Raw genomic sequence first — 21,643 nt, 5'->3', positions numbered from 1 at the left:
TCTGCTTCTGTCCTCTGTTTGCGCCTGTCAGTCCGGCTGCTGGTGAAAATGACTCACCGGTTCTCCTCTTGGTCCAAAATGTCCATCTGGGCCTGGAGGTCCTTTAACACCCTGCAAAAAAACAGAACAACATTTCTTTCAGGCCTCCTCGATGTCAATATCACACTGACATCAAATCGTCGAATTCAGAGTGTGTGAGAGAACGCAGACAGAAACCCACTGAGCTCCGGTTTTCATGCAAGGAAACCGTGGAAAATGTCTTCTTATCTTGTGCAGTGAGAACATTCTGTCTCCTCGACTCACAGCCTGAGGATGAATTTGGTTTAAAGAGGTTTTTTTGCGGAGTTTTATTGTGTCGTCCCGCTATCAGAAAATCGGGGGGAATAAAAGTGTTGTGGCTTTGTTTTTTTTTTGTTTTTTTCTATCAGATTAATGGAAAAGAAAAACCTCTTGAACAGTGTCAAAAGATAGAAAAAAACTGGTTATAATTAAAGATTCTGTGGGCGGAGGGCTGGAAATATTTTACATCCTGTCCAAAATCATAAAGAATGCCATGTAGGATTATAAAACAGGGATTGAATATTCGATGCATGAGAACATTTGTAATAATTTAATACCGAAAGGACATGAGGGGAAAGATAAAGGCATACGGATTTATTTTATCTTGAGCTTTAAAGCTGTCATCTGTAATGAATCCTTTTCTTTTTTAAAAAAAAAAAATATCAATCAGGATCCTGATTTTGTGACAGACTGAGAGAACTTGTAAACTGAAAATACAAGCAGGCATATTTCTGTATGTATTCCAGAAATGCTTACACAAGAATTAAACAGAAGTAAAAGTAAGTAAAAGTAAACAGAGGGCTTGATTTCCACAGGAAAATCCTACTTTACAGAAGAGCAAAACTTTATTGAAATGTTTCGTTAAAAGCAATGAATTTAACTCACATTAACAAATACTTTGTTAATCGTCCAGAGTTTATATATGAGGCTACAAAGCAGCCCCAATACTCGTGATGTTTAATCGTTCCGATATTACTAATAATATTAACTTTCTTCTAAAAATAATGCCTGAAATGAACATCCGACAAAAGCAAAGCACAGAAGTCTTTGATGATGTGTTTTAGTTCAGCATAGTTATGCTTATCTTGTTAATCCGTCTCAAGTCCAGTTAAACGAAACTAAACTAAAGTACAAAAAAATATATCTGATGGACAGATGAGAAGAGATGCAGTGTACAGATTTAGCTGCTAGCAAGCACAAAGTGAAGGTACGTGTGTCCAAACCTTTGGTTGATACCAGGGGTGAGGCTAAGGTATTTTTATTGGTGCCAAGGCACCACCGTGAGATAGCTCGGCACCCCCTGGCTCAGCACATTTTTTAAATATTATATTATGCAAAAACACTTTTTCTTTTTAGTGACCATTTTATTCATTTTCTAGCATTTGTTTTTGTTTTAACTCTTTACTCCCAAAATAAATGTTGAGTTATCTTTAATATTTGTCTCAGGCTCTCTGTTATCCCTGTCAAGCCACAAGTCTTTTAAAGTCAAGAAGTCAAAATTGAATGTTGTAGGGGAAAACACTACTCAAAGCAAAACTAATACGGCTCCAAAATTTATAAATGTACTAGTTTGCCTCAATTAGTGAGAAATAATGTGCCTCTGTGAGCACTGGGGCTGGGCCCCCCTAAAGACCAGATCCTAAAATCGCCCCTGGTTGATACTGCTACAAAAATGATGCGTCTGTATGTAAATAAAGTTGAAAAGTTTGAAGGAGTCTCTCGATAGAAAGGGGAAGTAACTTTGAGGAGAAGTAAAAAATAATCTACTGAATTGGAAAACAGGGTGTAATGTCTGATGTGTGGGTTTGGATTTACCTCCTTCCCAGGTTTGCCATCTTGCCCAGGCGATCCGGATTTTCCATCTTCTCCCTGTGAAGCGCGTTAGGAAACATGTAGACTGAATCAAAAATTAAACTTCTAGGTCCGAGTTGAAGACACAATTAGTAACAAAGTAAGAATGACTTTTTTGTCTTTATAGCCTCTAAACAGTACACGAGACAGACAGTCTCTGTGGAAAAACTCAAACCGCTCTGGCTCCTCCTCGTGCTTCTAATCAGCCAGAATCCAAGATGCCAGAGTATAAACAACCAGTAGCAGCAAGAAAGAGTCTCATACTGGTGTCAGTCACTGCCATCACAGTTTCCATGAGTACTACTGTATGACACCCTCATCTGCAGGGAGTGGCTTCGGAAGCAGAGCTGAAGCACAGCAGAGAGGGAGGGGGGAAGACCTGCGAGTTGATCAAAATTTTCAGCCTTGTCAAACTTCCTCTCACAGATAGCAAGTTTTCCCTTATTCTCCAGTAAGAAGTTATTATTTGCAGTCCAATATTTTCAGCACTGGCTTACCATCTGAAATGTTGTAGTCTAAAGTTTACGCAGCGTCACGTAAGCAGTATAGATTTTGAACAAAAAGCACAGTCTTACAGGCTAGAGGTCCACAGTTTATCATCAGAGCCGATGTGACACTTCAAAATTGAACCGAGACCCTGTGCCAGACATGCACTTTTCATGCTATGCATAAACTTTCAAGTAATTGAATAACAGCAATTATAATTCATATGACTGACATTTAGTGACAGTGATTATAAGCGGTGCAGGGTAAATCTCAGTATCTATGGCAACACGTTGCGCTTTGTCTAAGAAGATGTCTGCAGTGCAATGTGGCAGCTTGGGCTGCGGGGCGCACGGTCTGCCCACCTCGCTGCGGTTCACTCAGAGGTGTCTGTAATGAACCGTGCTCTTGTTCACGGGGCTGTGGCTTTCCTGCAGGTGTGTGCTGAGCTGTGTAAAAGTCAAAGCAGCAGGTGCAGTGATTCTCTCCGAGGAGGTGTGTGATCGAAGTGCAGCTGTGACATACTCTACATTGACATGGCAGTTATGCATGCCAAATGCTGAACGTGGCTATGTGCTATTCCCGGCATTCCTACAGGGAGCAGTGCGGAAAGTGGCTGATGAGCAAAAAAACCTTGTCTTTTTGGATGGGCAATCTATTATGCCTCTCCTGTGTCACATTGCATACTTTCATGTGTATTTCTAAAAGGGATAGTGTCACACTTTTCAAACACAAAAAGGATTACATTCGTATAGATTAGATCTGTATGTTATGCCAAAGCTTTATATAAGCCCCGTTTCCACGATGCAGTCCGGTACGGGTCGTTTCAGAATGGTTCGCTTATTTCAGTGATTCCACTAACACAAAAGCGTACCGGTCCCATGGTACCTGTTACCATTTTTGTAACCCTTCAGCTTGGGGTACCTAGCACACAGGACCGGTTCCCTTGGGGAGGAGTGCCTTGAGATGACATTGGTTGTATTTGGTGCTATATAAATAAAAATGAATTGAATTGAATTGAAATTGAATTGAATTGAATTGAGGAGCCTGGAGTGCTGAGGAGGTCCAGGCTCTGCTCTCCGTTGTTGGTGAGGAGGCTGTGCAGCGGGAGCTCGATGGCGCTGTGCGAAACGAAAAAGTTTTCCAGCTGATTGCCGTGAAAATGGCAGAGAGTGGTTTCAACCGGACAGCGAGCCAGTGTCGCATTAAGCTGAAGAAGCTTCGGAGCGATCGACGTAGTGACGCTTCGGCACGCACTCCGCCCACCCCTTTGTACAGTGGGAACGCAAAGCTGACCCCAAAGCGACCAAACCCGTACCGTACCGATACGAAGTGACCCGAACCGTACTGACAGTGGAAACGAGGCTAAAGTGACTGAATCAAGTCCGTTTGGACGTTCCACCATTAAACTCCAGACAACAACTCATCTTATTGTTTGGAAACCTGTAGGCTACATATGAAAATCCAGCTGAAACCCTGTTCTTCTGACATAGATAAGCTATAATGTGGTATATTTTTCTATGTTATCAGTGTTGGATTCTTTCAATAGCTGACATGTTTAGGTTCAACAACCTAAACTGAACACTGCTGTCACAAACTGTCGAGGATTTGCATGCATGACCTTGCAAGTTAAGGCTGAAATGTTGCTGCTCTTTGTCCTAAAATCCTCAGATATACTACCAGTTTTTTTTAAAAGACATGACATTGCATTATGCAATGGAAGTTCACTCTTCTAGTTTTTGTTATAGCAAATAGAATACTTTTGCAGACGGAAACGGCCGAAGCTAACTGGGCAGGAAAATCATTGCAAAAGGATAACAAAAACAATATCTTCAATGCAAATAGGTCTGATCCATGGCATGAAAGATTATCTGACCTTGGATCCTGGAGGTCCAGGTTCTCCTCTGTGGCCTTTGAAACCCTGGACAGAAAGAGAAGAAGCATTAAGTCACTCATTTTGCACTGTGCAAACTTTTTCAATCAAATCTGTTTAGGCGTGGTTACTTACAGGAAGTCCCCTGAGTCCAGGGTTTCCTGGAGGTCCAGATTCGCCCTGCTTGCCCTGGAAATATCACAGAGATAGAAACATAATTTTCTTGCACATTATGGGTGTCTAAATACAGACAATGTGTTGTTGCTGATGCTCAATTTAGATGATTTTTAGATCATTTTTGTCTACTTACAGATTCTCCCGTTTCACCTGGTCTGCCATCTTTTCCCATTTTTCCTGGCTGGCCCTGCACATTAAAGACAATTACTATTCAGCTACTGTAAAGACCTACAGGTTCATTTTCAACACTGATAGTTTTTTTATTCCCTATGCAGTAAATTAAATGTTTTTCCTTACTATCAAGCCAGGAAGACCTGGCGGTCCCTGGATTCCTTTGAGACCCTCCTTGCCCTGGTGAAAACCAACACACAAACTGGTCACAGTCACCAAAGGAAAAAGAAATGATTAATGGCTGCTATTACAGCACAGGCTAGATGACCTACATGCTAGACAGAAGAGGTCTCTACAATAATGACACACAGATAATAAGCTTTCTGAGGGGAAAGTACACCAAATGCAGCCTGACCTTTTCTCCGGAGGGACCTGGGGGGCCTGCAGGTCCAGGCTGCCCATCGTTACCCTGAAGAAGAAAGAGGTAGTGTCAGTGGAGTTCATTAGAAAAATATAGTCTGACTGTGGGAGCAAACAAATGAGCCTCATTTACCAAAAGGTTATATATTTGGACCATAAGAGCATATCCTGTAAATATACTAATAAGGCCAAAAAAGCTACTTACAGGAATACCCATTATTCCAGCAGCACCTGGGTGGCCGGGTGGTCCTGGGTGACCCTGTAATACAGATAATAGTGATTAAAATACAAACATGTTATTCATAACAACAGATATTGAATGAGATAGAGAGAAAATAGGAAATGAGGACTCATGTTGTAGAAACCTACCTTGTCACCTTTGTCTCCAGGGCCTCCAGGAGGTCCTCGATCACCTTTTATACCCTGTGGTGAAAGAGAAAGAAAAATGTCAAAGGAAAACAAAACCTCAAAATTCAAAAATATCACAATAGCAAAATCTATTGTGCTGTTTTAAATAACTCAATATATTTTCAGTCTACTATTTGAACTTTGCAATGTACAAAAAAAGAAAAGAAAGAACAAAAAAAAACTGTCAGAGAAAACTAATTAGTTTAAGTCCATGGGCACGATAAGAGTGCAGATGTTTTGCAAACTTGCCTTTCCTCCGTCAGCTCCAGGGGGTCCTTGAGGTCCGGGTAGTCCAGGCGGGCCCTGTAATGGCACAGCAGACCATCAGTCTCTGTCCAGACAGACAGCATTGAGCACCATCAGCGGGTCCTAATAGTTTGCCGCTGCCCCCAAAGGAGACCCGGCTAATGATGCAGGCAGAGCCTCGCCATCCGTCACAGCTACTGTGACTGATGATGCCAAGCTCGGACCTCTCGCCTCACATTGGGCGAATGTAGTGGAGACACACACTATATAATACTCCATTTAAGATGAGAGGGATTACTATAATAGACTTTATATCACAAGAGCAGTTAGGAGTTTACAACAATTAGATGTTAATGACATTGTCCTACTTGATATCCATCTTCGCCATTTTTCCCGGCAGGTCCCTGGTGTCCTTTATCTCCTGGGACTCCTGGCAGTCCAGGTGGTCCAGGTGGACCTGCAGGGCAGTCCGAGCAAACATCCTGGAGAGGGCACAGGCATTTTTATGATTAATTGGTCAGTCAGAGGATTCAAACATATAGTGTTTTCTCACTGATGAATGATAAAGAGTATCCTTACCTTCAGATTCAAGTCAGAAAGGTCTGCTGCCGTTCCCTGAGAGACCGGGGAAAAAAGTTCATCAATAAGGGAAAGCGAGATTGGAGGCTGTGTACAATGGTTATACTAGTGTCCTGTCCAAAAGAAATTATTTACACACAGATGAAACAGTGTAGGGACAAAGATAATGCCTGAACAACGTTATGAGTGAGATGGCCGAACATCTTTCTTTTCAGAGTGAACATGCTGCGTTAACAGCTTCTACTATGTGAATTCTAGTTGACTGGATTTTGTTCCCATTTTGCCACAAGAGCATAAGTGAGATCTAGTGATTGACAACAAGCTCTTTGCGTACGTGGGCACACACATTGTAAAACTGTCCAAACAACCTCTCCAACTTGCTACCAGATGCAACTGTTCAGAATGTTGTAGCATTAGGGTTTTTTGTGATTGGACCTAATTGGTTAAGCCCAGACAATGAAAAGAACTCAAGATCATTAAAAAAAATGTGTACTACATATATATATATATCTTTTAACCCCTAAATCAAATCTTAGCTAGTGTCTACTAGGAAATAATAATCAGTGAGTAAAAAGTCAACACATCAGGACCTGGATGTATGAAATACCAGCAGTTTGGTCCAACCAACGTTCTTGGCCAAACACAAACCAGACAGTTCTTTTTTTATTAAGTACATAACACAGTGACGAAACAACAGTGTGTTCAGTTGGAGGCTTCTTCAACTCTGCAGAAATAAATAACAGTACCAAAGGTCATTCCTGCCAGAAGCAGTAACCATACACAACAACGACACACAACACAACACACTACAACAATATAAATATTTCTTCCATTTCATTTCAGTTTAATTTTTCATTTTAATGTGAGGAAATGCCAGAGTGGAACATCCCACACTTTTGATTGTACCAGTAGTTTCCCAGATAGTACCCTTGGATTAAAAAGCATCTATATTTTCCAATGATTTCATTGATTTAGATCTACACTAAAAGCTTCACTGATTCTAGGCAATGAGCTGAGCAACTGTACGTTTAAGCCATAAAAAATGAATGAATTCACAACTGTTCATCCAGCAGACAAATCTTCGGCTCTTGTTCGATATTCAGTCTCCTTTAACCTCTACTTTGAGGCATGTTACTGATAACACAGTAAGCTGCTTAAAGCAGCTCCTCCATGTTCAGTCTTTCAGAGTTTTTTAAAGAAAACATCTATCTGATGCAGTGGTCAGCAGTTGGTCGAACACTGAACAGAAACAGGCTTGCGTAACAAAATTATTTTGTGTCAGCTGAACATAAATGAAAGTAAAGCCACATGAACCGGATCAACATGTAAGCCAATCAAAAATGTTTATTGATTCATTTTAAGTTCATTGATTGATGAACATGAAAAAAAAATCTGAAAATAATTTCCACACAATTACGATACCGTTGTTTCCACATTATATGGGGTGAGTTTGCTTACCATAAGAAATAAAAAGAAGCTAAACATGCGCCACTAGTAGTTGGTCAAACATTTTATATCCGTGATAGGAAATCTAACTTGTAATTGGCATTCTGTCGTTTTACCCCAATCAAAAGTTGAGCATTTTAATTTGCATTTTGTCAATGACTGCACCGTCATTAGAGAGATGAACTCTGGTTCAATTTAGTCCATATGAGCAACATTTCTGGCCGCTAAAAACTTAGAGTGAAGCCCTGTGTTATGGAGACGATATGTGACGGAAGATTTATTATGTGAGTTTTGACTGGAATTCTAAGCAACATGCTAGCCTCTGCTTTGCTTCAGTGATCCTATCTGTCGTGCTTTTTAAAACCTGGGCTAGTTTGACACATGACTCGCTTCAAGTATTTCAAGTACTTGATCTGCTGATCAAGTATTTTTCTATCATTATGGTGAGTGGAAGTTTTGAGCTTGGTTTGCCTTTCGTGCTAGTAATGGCTCTCAGCCATGGTACTGCCTGATGGGAGGTGGCGGGGGTGAGCCGTTCACTCCGCACCCTAAAATGAGTTACAAGGTAAAGAGCTGTAAAGTCATAGCTTTAAAAGTAAGAGTTGTAATGTCCTTCTGTACTATTTTTCATTAAAATCCTCAGATGTCAAAAAGCAAGTGTCAACTTGGGAAAAAGGGAAAAAAGCTGGCAGTTCCCAAAAGAGCCAAAATCATGTTGTAATTCCTCGGCTCACTAAACCCTGGACTTCACTGTCGGCCCATTCCTGTATGTAATTCAATTTTTAGGAATTATATTAAGTGTTGCTGAAATGTGCATCATTTTACCAAAGATTAAACATGAATTTTCCCTTAATGGTAAGGGGCTAGGACTTTATTCATGGGTTCCATCAATTAACATACTGTTAACATCCCAGAGGGTCCCCATCATGTTGGGAGAGTACCTACTCTGAGGTGGGAGTTAAAAAAGGACCTGACAAACTGAGCTTTATCAACTACAGTCATACACAGTATAGACAACAAAATGGTGATAACTATAGTAGGGAAACATTCATTCGAAAGCCCCTTCTGTGAGTACTTACAGGCTCTCCGGGAGATCCCTTTTCTCCTGGCCTTCCTGGTAGACCCTGAGTTTGGAGCACAAACAACAAATTACATTTTCTATCCCCTAAAGATAAAGCGTTTATTAAATTAATATCTTATAACGCACTTTGAATCACCTTGTTGTTGAATTGTGCTATACAACTAAACTTGCCTATAAGCCAACAAATTATTAGAGTAAGGCAATCAAACTGGAATTTCAAGACAAATGGAACTGAAGTCTTTCAAGCTTTTCTATTGAGAGACCTTATCTTTGAGCAGTTCTGTCATTTTGAACTTACATTGTGTCCTGCTGGGCCTTGAGGACCAACGATTCCTGGTGGACCCCTCAAGCCCTGAAACCAAGAATGCACATACAATGAAGTAAACGACTGAAAAACACAGATGTATTTTATGTTATTTTTCAGGCAAATAGTTACCCCAGGTCCTGGTTCCCCATTCTTCCCTGCAGGTCCCTGTCAAGATAAGCATGGTCAAGTTTAGCTAACTGAAATTAAATGAACTGGATGAGGATCAATATGGAAACCAATGATGTTCATACTAGTGGTCCCTCTTTGCCTTCTCCTGGAGGACCCCTGTCCCCAGGTAACCCGGGCAGACCACGTGAGCCCTGTAGTCCCTGGAAAGAAAGGGAAGCAAAGGTTACTTCCTCGTCCTCCTTAAAATAGCATCATTTAGCTGTGATGTTTGATTAGGAGTCTGGTTCGGCACATTCCGACATGACTGATTATCTATGATGGGGAGAAAAGAAAAAAAACTTAATCTGCAGAGCTCAGGAGAGAAAATGTAGCAGTGATGAGGGTGAGCAATTTGACACTGTAAATTCAGCAAATGCCCCTGTTTAGCCTCAGCCATTGGTTGCCCTCGACATCAAACTTCTCACAGCAAAGAGGCAGCAATAATCAGAGCGGCGGTCACAGAGCAGTGGACACAGAAATTGCTTTTGGTGCGTCCAACAAAAAGAATGAATTGTTTTTCTCATCCATGCCAGAAGGAAAACGTTTTTCACAGAAACAAACGAGCACCTGCGCGTGATTAGAAAAAAAAACTAAACAAAAAAAACGCCTCACGCAACCTTGAAAGCTCTTGAAAGTTTCTGAATCGCATTACCTTTGGTCCCGGGGGTCCTTGAATTCCCTGTGGTCCCGATTCTCCCTGTAATACCACAAATGAAAACAATCAAATTTCTTGCTTACACCTTTTTTGAATAAACACTCTGCACACGTGACTGTGGCGAGGCCTCCCAGCCGCACCTGGCAGCAGTAAAAAACAGAACCGCTGCGAGCCAGATCTGTTTGTGCCCCTGCTTTAATGTGATATGTCTTAACAATGTCCTTCCTGTTTGCTCCTGCCTCGTCAGCAACTGGGCCACATGTCTGGCGGTGGTGAAAAATCATGGAGGAACATGTTGAGCTGCACAACAAAAATGTGCCTACTCAGGCTTGTTTACGTCCCGTACGGCTGCTCGTGTTACCTTGTGGCTCTGCAATTCAAAGGGGATGTTTACAAGCATGAACACATGTGCAACACAAGATGGTGTTCAGAGGCCCAGCTGCAGATGACAGGAACACACATTAAAATGTTGCTTCTCATCACTTGGATTCACTGGTGAAAAGATGGTGTTGAATAAAAGGATGATAACAGAACTATTTATACAAAGAATTCTGTGGAAACATGTGCTCAATAAACTTATTGCATTTCATGAGACATAGGTGCGAAAATTCAGTTGAAAATGGAGAAATTCTGAACAAGACAAACAACCGGATACATTCGCTCCTAAATTCAATTTGAAGTTTCAATCTTTTTCATTTTTTCTTTGAAGATCTTGCTCCTACATGCTTCTACATAAACGTTACTAGTATCGTAAACCTGCCTGTTGCACCATAAGCCTAATAATGAACACCGGTATAATTTTGATGAGCAAAAAAATGCTTTTCCCTCATTATGAGTAATTTGGTAAAGACATGTAAAAAAAAAAAACTGTGAACGCTGACACACAAAACTTGTGACCTTTGAAATCGTATTGACAACACATGTTATTTCCGATTCTGATTCTGATCCAAAAATGATCTGTCCACACCAGAACTGCATCGTAAAAAAATGAATAAATAGAGGACATGAAAAAAAATTAGACTTAAAAAGAGATGGAAAAGGATTATGGAAGATAGACTGAAAATATGTGGATTTGTAACAACAATCAATAAACAGTGGTTTAGAAAAACAATAAACCACCAATCAGAGCTGAGTTAGAGCTAGCTGCGGTGGCGATCCACCTTAAATGATGTCACTCTGGGATTACCCGTGGAAATTTGGGTTAAATAACAGTCGTGCACGAGGGACACTTTACTTCACCAATATTAATGCCAAACATCCAAGAAAAAATCCTGCCCTTGCTTTCTTTTCTTATAGATTTGATGTTGCCAGAGAACAAGAACATGGGAAGATATGGGCTTTTGTAAGTGAAGAAGGTGTTGGAGAGATGACATTCAAATAAAGGACAGTGAAAGCCTTCAGATGTACAAAAATACTGACTGACAAGATGTTTTTCAGTTTTTTCAGCAAAAAAATTGACTGAAGTGGAATATTCCAACATGGTCGCTATCTAACGCGCATCAAAACTGTGACGTGAACCTCAGCAATGAAAAGTGCGTTGACTTTTTTCTTCCCAAGACAAAGTTGCAGTTGAGCCATTAATTTCAAAACAGTGACTCTAAAGCAGAGGTCTTCACCAGGGGGTCCGCAGAGGTACTGCAGGGGGGTCGCGAAATCTTTGGTTGATAAGACAATTTTTAACATTTCTTTTTTTTTTTTTTTTCTTTTCAAACAGTTTTTTCTCACAAATTGTGTGCAAACGTGTGCCATCCACAGATGGTTTGAGGATTCATTGTCCCATCTACATGCATGTTTAAAGTTAAAATCTGTGGATTATTTGAACAGCTCAGTGTTGTATGCAAGATGTTTGTTTATAAATGGCAGTGGCACGGCCACCCTGTACCTTGCACATGTTTAAAATAAAAACATGAATATATTAACCTGTGTATTATTTGAATAGCTTAGTACAATAACAGAGTAGCTATGTTTATACACGGCACTAGGCCCCGTTAAATATAAAATACAATTGTATGCCATATAAATAGTAGGGGGGTCCCTGCTCCAACTCTCCATCAGTTTGGGGGTCCCTGGCCTGAAAAACGTTGAAGCCCTGCTCTAAAGTCCATCCATCCATCCATCATCTTCCGCTTGTCAGGGGATCGGGTCGCGGGGGAAACCCATACGTCCCTGTCCCCGGCCATTTCCTCCAGCTCTTCTGGGGGGACCCCGAGGCGTTCCCAGGCCAGCCGAGAAACATAATCTCTCCAACGTGTCCTGGGTCTTCCCCGGGGCCTCCTCCCAGTGGGACGGGCCCGGAACACCTCACCGGGGAGGCGTCCAGGAGGCATCCTAACCAGATGCCCGAGCCACCTCATCTGACTCCTCTGGATGCGGAGGAGCAGCGGTTCTACTCCGAGCCCCTCCCGGATGACCGAGCTTCTCACCCTATCTCTAAGGGAGAGCCCAGACACCCTGCGGAGGAAACTCATTTCGGCCGCTTGTATTCGCGATCTCGGTAAATCTCCTGCTCCATTCGTCCCTCACTCGTGAACAAGACACCGAGATACTTGAACTCCTCCACTTGGGGAAGGATCTCATTCCCGACCCGGAGAGGGCATTCCACCCTTGTTAGTTTTTAATCAAACATAAAAGCTAAAACTGATCGTTCACCTTACAACGAATACAATTACTTTAAGTTGACATTCAACATTCATTCAACATTCAACTAATGTTGCAAAGGAGTGAATTCACTTTAGTTCTATACATTATACTAAACTTTACATTTAGAATAAAGAGAATATTTATCTTACATTTTGCCCATCTTTTCCTTTCCCTGGTGATCCAGGAGGTCCAATCACACCAGGCTCTCCAGATGGGCCTTGTGGACCAGATTGTCCTGGTTTACCTTGTTCACCCTAAAAATGCATTTAAAAAAAAAAGTTTTTTATCCACAAACTACAACAACAGTGTATTTTCTCATTTTCATGATGGATTTCATACTATTACAATCAAAACAAACTCTTTGTGTAATGCTCTTTTTGCAGACACTAAACTGATATGTATAATGCCCTGTGTATTGGTATCTTAAGGAGAAAAACAAAATGCAGTAAAGTGAAACAAGCCACTCGACAGTAAAGGTGCTCTGCATTGCTGCTGCATGACTGAAAGGAAATAAAAGACTGGTACAATAATTAAGGACATGCAAGGACACTCTCCTCCATGCAGTCCTATTTTCTATCTGCCCTTCAAAATTCATTCTCAACATAATGTGAATACCTTGAAAAGCACATCCAACCAAAATACCAAATATACCAATGGATTTTAAAATGAGATCACTGACCTTGTCTCCTCTTTGTCCAGCTGGACCAGGAGGCCCAATGATCCCTGGTATGCCCTAAAAAACAGTTGGTGACTGGCGCTTAGTGGAGCTAACAAACAAGTTCAGTAGAGAGATACAGCGAATGCAGGTAGGTTTTAAACTGACTGCAAGGTTTAGGAAAAACCTACCACACTTCCTGGTAATCCACGGGTACCCTGAGGACCTGCTAGGCCAGGTGGACCCTGGGAGAAACGCAGAAGCCATTACAGTTTTTAAAAAATTGAACATCTCCACCATGAGGCAAATCTCATTAATGTAAATCCAATAACTTACAGGGTCTCCAACACGTCCCGTCTCTCCTGTGAGTCCAGTGTCACCCTTTGGACCCTGAAATATAAGCAGCTAATCAGACTTATACCACTCAAAATGACTGGGAATAAAGGAGTAGAGGTATTACAAGCTTCTTACAGGTAGTCCAGGTAGCCCCTTAAAACCTTGTTCACCAGGTAACCCTCTTTGGCCCTTTAGAGAAGACACACAAGTCCAAAATTAATTTAAACATTGTACACTAAGCTGTACACAGCTCCAAAAAAAGAGATATCAAATATAAACATCAGAAATATTGACTTAATATACTGAAAATAATACAACTGAAACATGCTGTTGTGCAGTACATAATTTATAGTTTTTATGCTTTATATTTCAAAGTGAAATTACCAAACCTTCTAAGAAATCTCTGCTCAGCTAAATATACTTTCCATCTATGCACCAAAGGGAGTTGAAAACCAGGTCAGAACATTGTGTCTAGAAGAGTTTAATGAACTCAACCAATCAAGGAGAGTTCAATGAGCTCAGAGCAGCTTCATTGTGTTATAAAATCTCTACTGACATCTAGTGGATGCCTGAGTGTATTGCCAGATTTACATCAAAGGAGAGTATCACAGTAAAACAAAATGAATAATAATCCTCACCATCTCTCCTGGTTTCCCTTGGTCCCCCTTTTCTCCTTTCTCTCCAGGCTTCCCCTGAAGGTAAGAACAAAGGCATTAGAAGAGAAGTGAAAGCATGGGGTTATCAACGAAACAAATATCTGCTTCAAATAAAAAACCTAACCCTGAATATAAACAAAAGCTTATAGAGATATTCCTAGAACTGCCTTATCTTATAATGCAGTTTTGTCAGTATGATAGATAAAGTGTACTTACAGGTTCACCGGGCTCAGGGATGACATTTGCAACCTGTGAACACAATATATGACGATTTACCCCATCTGAACCGAATGTTAAGTCCAGTAAGGGTATGACACACCGCTGGAAATGCTGAGACACAGCAGAAATTTCACTTACATTTCCTGGAATTCCAGGCAGTCCCCTTGCTCCCACTTCACCCTGAGGCAGGACACAATATGTTTAGCTTGTATGCTAATTACATCATTACAACTCATACTACAGGGTAGCCATTACTGAAACACAGGGATGACTTTGGATCTCCACAAACACTGCGGGATATGCAAAAAGTCATTAATTCCACCTTTTAAATCCTTATTTATTATTTACCTGGTCACCCTTATCACCTTTTGACCCAACTGGTCCCCCCACTCCTCTTTCTCCCTATGAAAAAGAAGGCAAAACCAAGGAAAGTTTTAAACACATCACACAACATATGTGGATATTAATACAGGCAGAAGTAGATTTTGACTTGGGGTCATCCTGCAGCCCCTGGAGGTGATTACCCTACCCAATCAGAGACCACTGTTGTTTTTTTACAACAAATCTACCACTTAATATATAATATGCTCAGGCGATGACATTTGCCTATGCAGATGTGGGGAGGTAAATCAGAAATTAAGCAAATTAAAATGATAAAAAGCTCTAAGAAGCTTTGCCAAACCTACCGGAAAACCCCTATCTCCTCTTGCACCATCAGTACCTGGTTGCCCAGGCGCACCAGCTTCTCCCTAAAAGATAAAGAAAACCCACATGACTTTATAAAATATGTTTCCATTTCTATGCAAATTATCAACCAAACAAAAAAGTGTGGTGTGAACTCACTCGCTCCCCATGAGGACCTCTTGGTCCGGGAGGCCCTTGGTCGCCCTGGGGAGAAGACCCATCAAAATGTCAGCTTTGCATATGGAAAATGCACATGCTACTTCATAGGTGGCATACATCATGTCTTCAGTCATTCCATGTGTGTTTCTGAGTAAGATTTCAGTGGCAGTACCTTATGTCCGGGCTTGCCAGGAAAACCATCTGCCCCACGCTCTCCAATGGGCCCCTTCAAAGACACAAGATTACCTTTAAGAAATCATCCTTTCAAACCCTCAATCAGGCCAAAACATTGAGACAGACAGATGAAATGAATGAATATTTACAGTACCCGTGTGACCTGTATGAGGTGAAGAGTGAATGCACAACTTAATTTTACCCGAAAATGGTTTGCCTTGTTATGTCACCATAAGAAAGTTTTGGGTCGGAAGCTACTGGTTGGCTGAGGCCTTTCTGTGTGGAGTTTATCTGTTGTTTCAGTGTCTGCATGGGTTTTTTCTTCATGCGCTCCAATTGCCCCCAAACTTTCCCGGCCTTTGGCTTTATATTTACCAACATCTGTCAACTTCATCTGGGTATTGAGTCGCGAGATCCGCAGCTAACTTATCAAGTTGCAGGTGGTAACTTGATGCTATAAGCTAAACCCATATTTCATCCAAAATGTTTGACTGGTGGAGCTTTAAATTATAGGCAGACACTTCAAATTTAAGGGTCATACTGACCATGGCACCGTCATTTCCAGGAAGACCATCCAGACCATCTGTGCCAGGAGTACCCTTCAAAGATCATGAGAAAGTCATTGACGTTTAGTGAGGGGGAAAAAAAGAGCACCTGAACACATAAAAGCAAAAGTATCATAAACAACAAAAGATGGTCTGATTTAGGAATTAGAAGGTCAACTCACACTTTTCCCTGGCTCTCCTGGTTTACCTCCCCTTCCAAATTCCCCAGGTAGACCCTTCAAAAAGGCAGTAGAGGTATGTCAAGACGCTTAATACTTTGTGGCAGAGATTTATTGGTTGCCACGTTAAATCCACATGTTTTTTTTTTCGAACTTTTTATTTTCCATTAACCATTTTATACAAACATATACAAAATTCACTCAATGTCCCGTTTCACATTTGACATCTTATTACTATCAGATTTACACAGACACTTTTAAACACTTTAACCTACCGTAAATATCCCCGACTGTCTATTCCAACTAACACAAGTCCTCGATATAGGCAAAAGTAAACAAAAATATATTTCTCACAAATATCCATTAACCTCACTCAGAGATTATGGTTATCTTTAACATCTATGACCATGTTAATTAACATTAATTACGGTGTAAGGAACAACAGTGAACATCGGCAAACTAAAAACTAAGGTAATAAAAATACATAACACCAACTTAACTCAAGGAAAAAAAAAAAATCCACATGTTTAACACGAGCTTAGCAATGACTACAATGTTGTGATAACAGGTCATCACTTACTCGTGCCCCAACTTCTCCCTTGCTTCCTGGTGCCCCCGGTGGACCCTGTGGACCCTTTGAAATAAAAGACATCGGTGAAAATGTGCTTCCAATAATCAAACACTCAAATAAAAACACATTATGCCAATGTTTCAAACATGAGCCAAAAAGGGTTGGATGTGGACACTCAGAACACGCAGTGTATATCTGTAGCATTAAGCGTTATTGTCCACTAGATGGGGGTATTTCATACTGTTTCCAGCTCACTCAATTGGACACGGGTATTCCTATTTTGCTCTTGGGAGCAATTTGGAAAATTAATTGACACAACCTTATGGTTTTAAAGTAGGCTGTTTATTCTATTAACACTTACAATAAGCCACCTTTGAGAGAGCAATAACTATGTTGGTAACATCAAGTAGTGAGTGATTTTTAGTGTTAAAATGAATCCTATTCTGCTTCAACATGAGCTATGTATTCATATACTATTTACATAACACACGACAGTTAAAGTAGTAAAAATGCTTTTGATAAAACATCATTTTCAGCTTATAATTTTAAGAAACTATGTAAAGTATTAAATTAGTTGTGACATTTCTGTCATTGATATGAGGCAACATGTCGTGGTATGTTGAGGCTTTATTCACCTTTCTCCTATTCCCTGACACGTAGCATTAGTCCAGAGGCTTTTTAGGACATTTTATCTTTCACCAATAAATTAGCCATCACCGTGTTCTATCCAGCAGACAATAGCAGTATGTGAAGGGAAATCTGGGATACGTTAAATCACCCTGGGATCATATGCACCATACAAAATCATTAAAAAAAGAAGAAGAAGCATATTTGTAAAGATCTCACAAAATGAATGACAACGCACCTCTAGAACATACTTATTTTGAATAATGTTGCACCTTCTGGCATGACTGATCAATGCACATCACATTTCAGTAGATACACTCTGAAATACTCTGAATGCCCTACTGGTGTTTCCAACTGTATTTCACATTTGGTCAATAAAGAGAGAGAAAAAAAGAAAAGATTCTTACAGGAGGTCCAGGAAGTCCATCTATTCCTGCCAACCCATTTTCACCTTTCTTTCCCTGGAAGAAAACATGTAGTAGGATTAAAGACTAAACATGAAAACATTCAGTACATAAGGTGCACATTTATTCAGTGTCAAAGCCACAGAGGTGAGTTTGAGTACAGCTTTAAAGAAAGTAACTTATCAAATGTTTTGGCAAGAAGTTAGTAAGCTCTTGAGTCTGTCATTTTGAGTTGATGTGCCCTGCAAAGGCAAAACGCTATAATAATAATAATAATAATAATAATAATATTAATAAAAATTAAAAAGAATCATTTTCGCATCTGTTGAACACAATAAAAATAAATCAGAAGGCTCTAGAAGCTATCTAGACAGCAAATGCTGAAGCAATGCGACAAACTGTTAATGAACTTAAGGCTAGTTGCTGCTGTAGCCATGACCAGTTCTTGCTAAAGCAACAGCTAAAGTTAAAGTTAAATTTAATAAGAATATTTCTGCTGTTTTCTGAAACTGAACAATTTCATCATATAGGCTACATATTTCAGCTAATCAAGACAGCAAATAAATTCCATTAGAATAGAAAAAACAAACAGCAAAAGTCATGCTACAGCTAACGTACAAAGCTAGCAAAAAAGACCAATTCTGGTTGCAACTTTGGGCTCCAGTGGAATTCAGCCAACAAGCTATGGTAAATCAAGTTATCTCTAAATCCCGCATTTAAAAAAATATATATCTTTAGTACATCTAAAGTTTGCAGGAGTAAAGGTGAGAGAGACTCAGCCTCAAGCAAACCATACAACACTGGAGACCTACAGCTGTGCAAACCACTCTCTTATCATAGCTCACAACCTATCTTCAAACACTCTTCCTCTCATCCACACACACACACACACACACACACACACACACACACACACACACACTATACTTCTGTTCACCTTTGATAGAGGTAAAACAACCCTAAACCTAAGAAAATAAATCAAGCTATCTTTTTTTTTCATCCCATGGAGCAGAAAAATATCTCAGCAGGACCACCAGAGACCCTAAAAAAAAGAAAAGTAAACTAACTAAATAAAAATAAAACCTAAAGCCACACAAATTTGTATTCTCTACATGTAATGAAGCATGACTGCTTCATTTATTTTGGTAAACTACAAATCCCTCAATTTCTGAGAAGCTCTGGACAAAGTAAAGTCTGGTGTTCAAAGCGTTTCACTTGTTGCCAGAGGAGGTTTGGCTTGACTCTGTAGCCCAACTGAGCAGCTGCAGATGTTGGTTCCAACACAGTGCTAATGAGAAGTTAAGTGCTCCCAAAGGATAAGGGAAATGGAGGTCACTAAATTTGCAAATGTCTTGGAAGAACAAATCTAGGGACAATTTTTGTAATTCTGCAAAGCGATGATAACATACAGTATGCAGCATCAACCATGAGTAGCTAGAACAAGAAATAAATCATTTAGGGAAAATGTGTAAGCCTCCAGTTATTCAAGTATTCAAAGACAACAAATATTATTTTCAAATTTTTTTTGTTTCTTGCAAAGATATTCTCCAGAAAATCAGCTTTTAACGTTGAGCTAATTAATTAACGAATGACTGTTTTTTGTCATTTTTGTCATAATGTTACTGAGTTTAGAAAATATTTAATTTTTGTTGTGGTCCAAATAAAATGGTATGATCAAAATTAAATGTAAACACGTAGCCTTGCTTGAATTGTACTCAAGCTAATTTTGGACTAACGCACCCAAAATGACTCCTGCATGCATGCATTCAGTGGAACTAAAGTTGGCTTATGCGTGTAGTGCAAAGGCCACAGTTCCATTCATGGGTTGTGACCCAAAAGTATGAATCCAGAACACAGAAGAAGATTTAGAAGACTGTAACAGCAGAGAGCAACCACAAAATTCGGCATGCATTTCATTTGTTAAAAAAGAAAAGTGCACAGAACGTATGAAATGTTGAGCCGACCAATTTACTGCGAGACCTCTTGGTAATTTGCCACCAGCTAAACTGCCATTTGTTTTGGCCTGTAGTTTAATTGGTGAACTGGAAACCATCAAGCTGCAAAGAGCATTTTGCCACCTATTGTAGCGGAGTTGGACTTACTTTGGTCGGCAAACAGATTCCCTCATATGCTCAATGAAATATACTGAATGATAACAGAAAGGTATTAGCCACTTCTGCATTTTGCAAAGGAATGACAGAAGAAAACTAATGTACCCTTGAAGCTGGGGAGCTTTCTGGCCCTAAACTGAGCCCTCCAGGCAGAACCATCTTCCTGGGTTCTCCACAGATCCCACCTGCTTTACCAGGATAATAAGATGCTAAGCTATTGCTAAACACGAACTCAATAGGCAGCAGCTCTATAGATAACCTGGGTTACCCAATAAGGCCAAGTGTTCGGAATAAGTTCATGGCTGATCAGACATCACAGTTAGATGCCCCTGGAGCAGTGTTTAACGGATGCCACTTTCCCATCCAGTCAAGTGGAAACTTGTGAAACTGTTACGAATGTGCACATAGACATGAAGAAACATAACAAATGTGCAGATCTTTTTCATTATAAGAGGCAAAAAGAGAAGTTGGAGTGTTTGTGTTGTTCTGGTCATCTAGAAAGCCCAAGTCTGACCATCCAGCTCTGTACTTTCCAAACTTTATTTTGTTTCACTTTTATTTCCTCCAGCTGTTCATCTGCAGTTTCCCTCACTTTTTGCTTTGATCGAAATAACTTGATCGGGTTTAGACATTAAAAACCACTTGGTTAGGTTTTGGCATGAAAAACTACGAAAATTAAGATGACCAAAACATTGTGGCATGCCCTACATAGTTTATTGAGTTGAGGAATCCAGCCCAATCTGAAAATGACACAGAACATGATGAAGGCACAAAATAAATATTCCATTTGAAAGATGCGCCATGCTTGAAATGATATTTTTGACTGATGATGATTTTTATGAGGTACCATCAGACTGAGCGGCAGAGTAACACCTTATGGTTTAAACTAACTTTATTCAGTCATTTGGCCAATCACATTGTTAATGATGTTAGACTAAACAGAAACAAATGATACAGTCAAGCTCCTTTTTTGTTGAGGCTTCACTGTGGATTTACGTGCATCTCAAAAAGTCATCCTCATGTGAAAACTACCTTTCAAGTCAACCATATTCAGACAGTGTCCTGACATAATGAGATCCTTACCCTTAGGCCAAACTCTCCAGGGTTACCAGGTGGACCTTGCTGACCAGGAAGGCCCTGAAGAATAAACCATCACTGTCAGAATCCATCCATATAGCATGACTGAGATTTCAATAAACTGCTTTGGATTACATCAAAACAGATGGCTTTTCCTCAGCATTAACACATCAAAAGCTAATCATCAGCATGAAAGTAATAAATCAGAATCCTTACGGGAGGTCCTGGGGGGCCTTCTGCTCCTGGGGGCCCAGGAGGCCCAGTTTCTCCCTGAAACAAATTAGTATGTATCACCTGTTTTCATAAAGATCCACCTCACACATGTTAAACATCACATCAGAATTTAGTGGAATGGGCCAGTCTTTTCTAATCAACCTGACGTATCTACAGAAGTTCCCGTTATGGGGGCAGCTGTGAGTCCACAAGCCAAAACGTCCTTTGGCAAGGCACCAAAACGTTGGCCCACCATCAGCCGGATGTTTCTGTTGGGGGGCCAGTGCTAACCTGCCGCACCAGCTGACTTGTTTCACAGAACTATCTAAGAAGGACTTGGTAAAAATCGGTAAAAAAACGGCAGACGCATACAAAAAGTACTCATCGGGTGATCGGATAATGCATCTGTTGATTTGTTACCAGCGAACATCAACCAAACAGACAAATCTGGCATGAAAAGCTGATCTAATGAGTGAAGAGCAACTGCCACTGTGGTGTTGTGATAGCATCTAAAACATACTTATATTC

The 21,643-nt window shown here is 40.3% G+C and overlaps 1 protein-coding gene across 1 annotated transcript in view; it reads right to left on the bottom strand.

Annotated features, from left to right (window-relative positions):
• Positions 1–21,643, bottom strand: part of col22a1 (collagen, type XXII, alpha 1) — a 70,886-nt gene that overhangs the window by 11,962 nt on the left and 37,281 nt on the right. Inside the window, exons 21-55 of the mRNA XM_075449920.1 lie at positions 21,119–21,172; positions 20,909–20,962; positions 17,718–17,771; positions 16,693–16,746; positions 16,116–16,169; positions 15,934–15,987; positions 15,387–15,440; positions 15,215–15,259; positions 15,058–15,120; positions 14,720–14,773; positions 14,510–14,551; positions 14,369–14,401; positions 14,135–14,188; positions 13,632–13,685; positions 13,497–13,550; positions 13,352–13,405; positions 13,185–13,238; positions 12,655–12,759; positions 9,863–9,907; positions 9,294–9,371; positions 9,172–9,207; positions 9,034–9,087; positions 8,734–8,778; positions 6,209–6,244; positions 5,998–6,111; positions 5,633–5,686; positions 5,345–5,398; positions 5,181–5,234; positions 4,971–5,024; positions 4,742–4,795; positions 4,578–4,631; positions 4,403–4,456; positions 4,271–4,315; positions 1,876–1,929; positions 58–111 (exon numbers count right to left, since the gene is read on the bottom strand). Of these exons, the coding sequence (XP_075306035.1) occupies positions 58–111; positions 1,876–1,929; positions 4,271–4,315; positions 4,403–4,456; positions 4,578–4,631; positions 4,742–4,795; positions 4,971–5,024; positions 5,181–5,234; positions 5,345–5,398; positions 5,633–5,686; positions 5,998–6,111; positions 6,209–6,244; positions 8,734–8,778; positions 9,034–9,087; positions 9,172–9,207; positions 9,294–9,371; positions 9,863–9,907; positions 12,655–12,759; positions 13,185–13,238; positions 13,352–13,405; positions 13,497–13,550; positions 13,632–13,685; positions 14,135–14,188; positions 14,369–14,401; positions 14,510–14,551; positions 14,720–14,773; positions 15,058–15,120; positions 15,215–15,259; positions 15,387–15,440; positions 15,934–15,987; positions 16,116–16,169; positions 16,693–16,746; positions 17,718–17,771; positions 20,909–20,962; positions 21,119–21,172 (1,929 nt within the window). The remainder of the gene's footprint in view (positions 1–57; positions 112–1,875; positions 1,930–4,270; positions 4,316–4,402; positions 4,457–4,577; positions 4,632–4,741; positions 4,796–4,970; positions 5,025–5,180; positions 5,235–5,344; positions 5,399–5,632; positions 5,687–5,997; positions 6,112–6,208; positions 6,245–8,733; positions 8,779–9,033; positions 9,088–9,171; positions 9,208–9,293; positions 9,372–9,862; positions 9,908–12,654; positions 12,760–13,184; positions 13,239–13,351; positions 13,406–13,496; positions 13,551–13,631; positions 13,686–14,134; positions 14,189–14,368; positions 14,402–14,509; positions 14,552–14,719; positions 14,774–15,057; positions 15,121–15,214; positions 15,260–15,386; positions 15,441–15,933; positions 15,988–16,115; positions 16,170–16,692; positions 16,747–17,717; positions 17,772–20,908; positions 20,963–21,118; positions 21,173–21,643) is intronic.

Source organism: Odontesthes bonariensis, chromosome 18 (assembly GCF_027942865.1).
Source record: "Odontesthes bonariensis isolate fOdoBon6 chromosome 18, fOdoBon6.hap1, whole genome shotgun sequence".
Taxonomy (NCBI): domain Eukaryota; kingdom Metazoa; phylum Chordata; class Actinopteri; order Atheriniformes; family Atherinopsidae; genus Odontesthes; species Odontesthes bonariensis.
The sequence above is the reverse complement of the archived record's forward strand: the minus strand, read 5'-3'. Positions and strand labels throughout refer to the sequence as shown.